Below are 3,883 nucleotides of genomic sequence, written 5' to 3' on the forward strand. Positions count from 1 at the left end.
CGATTTTCTTTAAAAACCGTCGTCTTTATAGATAATAGACGATGGGGATTTACCGTCGTGGTTTTATGCATCAAAAGATGTCGGTCGATTTCACGACGGTTGAAAAACCGAATACATGACGGTGGATTACTGTCGTCTATTGCGATTTTTGTAGTAGTGTCTATTGCATGTGTATTGTTGTTTATTTCCTTCATAAGCAATAAACAATCAATACACACGCAATAAATGTACGATATGCACGCAATAGACAAGCAATATAGGCGCAATAGACAAGCAATATACACGCAATAGACATGCCATATAGATGCACCAATATACATTACTTTTATGCTACTGAGCGGCCCAAGACCAATAAAATAAAGAAAATCAATGAATTTATTAACCGATTATAAAGGAGAGAGAGATTCTAACCCGAGGGGCGGTATGGAACCAATGGGGAGTTTTTATAGCATTGTAGTTGGGGACTGATGTATATTGCATGTCTATTGCGTATAGATTGCATGTCTATTGCGTGTATATTGCTTGTCTATTGCCTGTGTATTGTTGTTTATTTCCTTCGTAAGCAATAAACAATCAATACACACGCAATAAATGTACAATATGCACACACTATACAAGCAATATAGACGCAATAGACAAGCAATGTAGACGCAATAGACATGCCATATAGATGCACCAATATACATTACTTTTATGCTAGTGAGCTGCCCAAGACCAATAAAATAAAGAAAATCAACGAATTTATTAAGCGATTATAAAGGAGAGAGGGATTCAAACCCGAGGGGCGGTACGGAACCAATAGGGAGTTTTTATAGCATTGCAGATGGGGGCATTTTTCATGTGTTTCTATAAAGAGGGCATGGTTGAATAAAACATTGGAGACGAGGGCATAGCCGCCTATTTTGATGCTTACAGAATTAACTTATTAAGATGCAACCCATTGCAATTAAGTGAAGGCATGGTGAACGGCTTAAAGATTGGGATCTGATATTTGGAGTGGTGGCTTGGATAAATCATGACATATCACTTTGCATTGAATTACACTTTAAAAAGCCATCAGTCCCCATTCACATATGCAGTCTTCAATCCCAATTCAATGCAGTTTGGTTAAGGTTATGTAAATGTCGTGAAGGAGTTAGGGCAATATTACACAGATGTTTGTTTCATTACATCCAAAAAAACTTTACACTCCAGATGCACATTCTATGTATGGGAATGGCATGTGCCTAACTTCAAAAACGCATCTGCCTATCCATTTAGATTGCCCACGTGCAATAGATTTACAGATCCATTTACTTTTCTTCTCACAAAGCCTCTGCATCTCCATTTCAGATTCTTCAATGTTCTATCTATGCTCTGTATCCAGCTACCATATACATTTAGCCCAATATGAGAATAAACGTAGCGTACTATCACACTAATCAAAATGAAAGCATGCATCCGCTATAATATGTGCCACTATTTTGGTTATAATTGTTATTGTCCAATAACTTAAACCTAAAATTATGTACAAAAATACACTAAGATTGAGAAAGACGAAGAAGAATTGAGGAGCAGAGGTAGAATTCGAAAAGGACCCGTTGATCTGTATTGTGTATTTACATGAGTTTCAAATTGGAGATTCCCAAAACCAATTTAATCATCATGTACCTGAACCAATTTCAACCACTATCATGGCATGTAAGCATCTCCCCGTAATATCTCTGCAGCCAACTTCAACCCGAAAAAGGGCATGTTTTGCGAGGTGCAAGTAGCTAACGGAATGTCAGCACTCAAAAGCTCAATGTACTTCAACACGAACATGCCACAATCGCCTCTGAAGCAAAACAAGAACTCGGTCAATTCAAGTAATGACATTCTAACGTAATTGACAATTTCAAGTAATAAAATTAAATAAAAAGTTGTGCTCACTCATTAGATTGTTGTGGAACATCCACACGTTTTATTGGCCACGTACACCACCATTCTCTGCTGCAGTCGTTTGCGTAAACACCTTCTTCATAAAAGTCGATGGTGTTGAGAAGATTTGGAATCATAATTGAAAGCGGGGCGAGTTCTTCCTTTAAGATCTCATCTGGAATAAGTGAAACTATTGAATTGTACACTTTGATTTCACACTTAACCAGATCAATCATTAGAGCCACCCAATGCTTATACTTCGTCAACATACAAGGGGCATACACCTTATACGCGTTCTGCCAATCCATCCCACACGCCGGAACCTTGCCATTTACCACGTTCAGTAAACTGTTTCTAATTTTCCACCCAACCTGCTCTTTTTTTCTTTTATTATCCGCAAAGCAAGTATGGATGTGATTCTGTGAAATAGAAAACAATCAAGGGTTAAACACCTCCACAAAGCAAGTATGGATACATTGGTTGTTGTCCAGTTCGATATTTCTACAACCTCCAAATCTTTTTGTCGCTTTCGGATGAGATACAACCCCAAATCAATGTGCTGCACATGTTTTTCTGGTCAATCTCATCATCTATGTACATTAAAACAAATGCATAATCAATTAAACTTACATCTCCTGTCAGCCAACCGTCAGCTTTTACGAGGGAAGCGAAGAATTCAATCTCAGCTTCCACGTGGCCAAATTGCATCACTAAACTGTGAATATAACAAAGTTTTAGATCACAACAATTAAAAAATATATACACTAATGCCTTCTATCTCAAAAAACAAGGGACTTACTTTGGGTTATGGCGCCATTCCCAACAAAGTTTCAGCAATTTCACCATATCATCATGCAGAATCGCCTTCATTGGGTCTAACATCCGAAGTCGGGTTGTCTCTGGCACAGTTTTTTTCACCAATTCACTAGCTTCAATGATCTTCCACATATGAATAATCCTCTTCCTCTTCCGTAATTGGACCCCTTGTTCCACAGCTTTACCTTTATCATTCAACCAAACTTTCAACTCAAATAGCACAGCTGTAGGTTGATCCAAATCAATATCCCCGAGAGTAAACTCAACAGTTGTCCCCGCCGTGCTCTCGCCAATGTCATCACAAACCAAAACAACTTCATCATCCTCTTCCTCACGTTCCTTTCTTTGCACTTTCTTTTCCTCACTTCTTTTTCTTTTCACTTCCTTGCCCTCTCTTCTTTTTCTTTGTGGATCCTCTCCATCACTGCTTTTTCTTTGCAGTTCCCCTCCGTCACTGCTTTTTCTTTGCAGTTCCTCTCCCTCACTGTTTTTTCTTTTCACTTCCTCTCCCTCACTGCTCTTTCTTTGCAGTTCCTCTCCCTCATTGCTTTTTCTTTTCACTTCCTCTCCCTCACTACTCTTTCTTTGTGCTTCCTCTCCCTTGCTGCTTTTTATTTTCACTTGCTCTCCCTCACTTCTTTTCCTTTGCGCTTCCTCTACCTCACTTGGTTTTCTTTGCACTTCACCCCCTTCAATCCCCTCCTCGCCCTTTTCCTCTCCCTCATATCTGTTACTTGGCCCTTCATCCCATTCACTGTCATCCACTTCCTCAGATCCCTTAAATAGATGTGAGATGGCACAACGATTCGTCCTCTCTTTCAGTAAAGCTAGGTCCTTCCTTACCTCCTGCTCAAACTGAGGACCTAAACAGTGGTCCAAAAGTTTTTCCATCCGTATGACCTTTAACTCAAGGACGTCATTTTCCCGCTTTACTTGAAACAACTCGGACCTCAACAAGCGTACCAGCTTTTTCAACTCATCAAGATCAGCACATGAAGAAGGAATTGACTCTGCCGAAACAACAGCAGGGCGATCCTGTGGCCAACTCCAATATGATTGTCTCATTTCCTCTTCACTCGGGCGTAGCGCCCGCAACTGAACTGATTGTTTCAGAATACAGACAATATTCATATTCAATCATTCTACTTAATAATTTCATTGAATCTTA

General features: G+C 39.4%; 1 protein-coding gene across 1 annotated transcript; it reads right to left on the reverse strand.

The window, feature by feature from the left end:
* Window positions 1–1,671: 1,671 nt before the first annotated feature.
* LOC148293860 (uncharacterized) lies at window positions 1,672–3,660 on the reverse strand. Its single transcript, XM_088254070.1, has 5 exons — window positions 2,699–3,660; window positions 2,530–2,614; window positions 2,363–2,458; window positions 1,912–2,318; window positions 1,672–1,816 (listed from the first exon to the last, which is right to left on the reverse strand). Exons 1-5 carry the CDS (start codon window positions 3,604–3,606, stop codon window positions 1,672–1,674), a joined length of 1,641 nt encoding a protein of 546 aa, XP_088110196.1. The 5' UTR covers window positions 3,607–3,660.
* Window positions 3,661–3,883: the final 223 nt, after the last annotated feature.

This window comes from Prunus avium, chromosome 6, assembly GCF_965620075.1.
Source record: "Prunus avium chromosome 6, drPruAviu1.hap1.1, whole genome shotgun sequence".
NCBI classification, from domain to species: Eukaryota; Viridiplantae; Streptophyta; class Magnoliopsida; order Rosales; family Rosaceae; genus Prunus; species Prunus avium.

Bases quoted from the DNA above. Each gene is read 5' to 3' on its own strand.
- LOC148293860 (XM_088254070.1), bottom strand. From the start codon at position 3,606: ATGGAAAAACTTTTGGACCACTGTTTAGGTCCTCAGTTTGAGCAGGAG. The intron at 2,615-2,698 runs GTAAGTCCCTTG...TTATATTCACAG, and splicing joins GAATGGCGCCATAACCCAAA to TTTAGTGATGCAATTTGGCC. The intron at 2,319-2,362 runs GCTTTGTGGAGG...TCTATTTCACAG, and splicing joins CAACCAATGTATCCATACTT to AATCACATCCATACTTGCTT.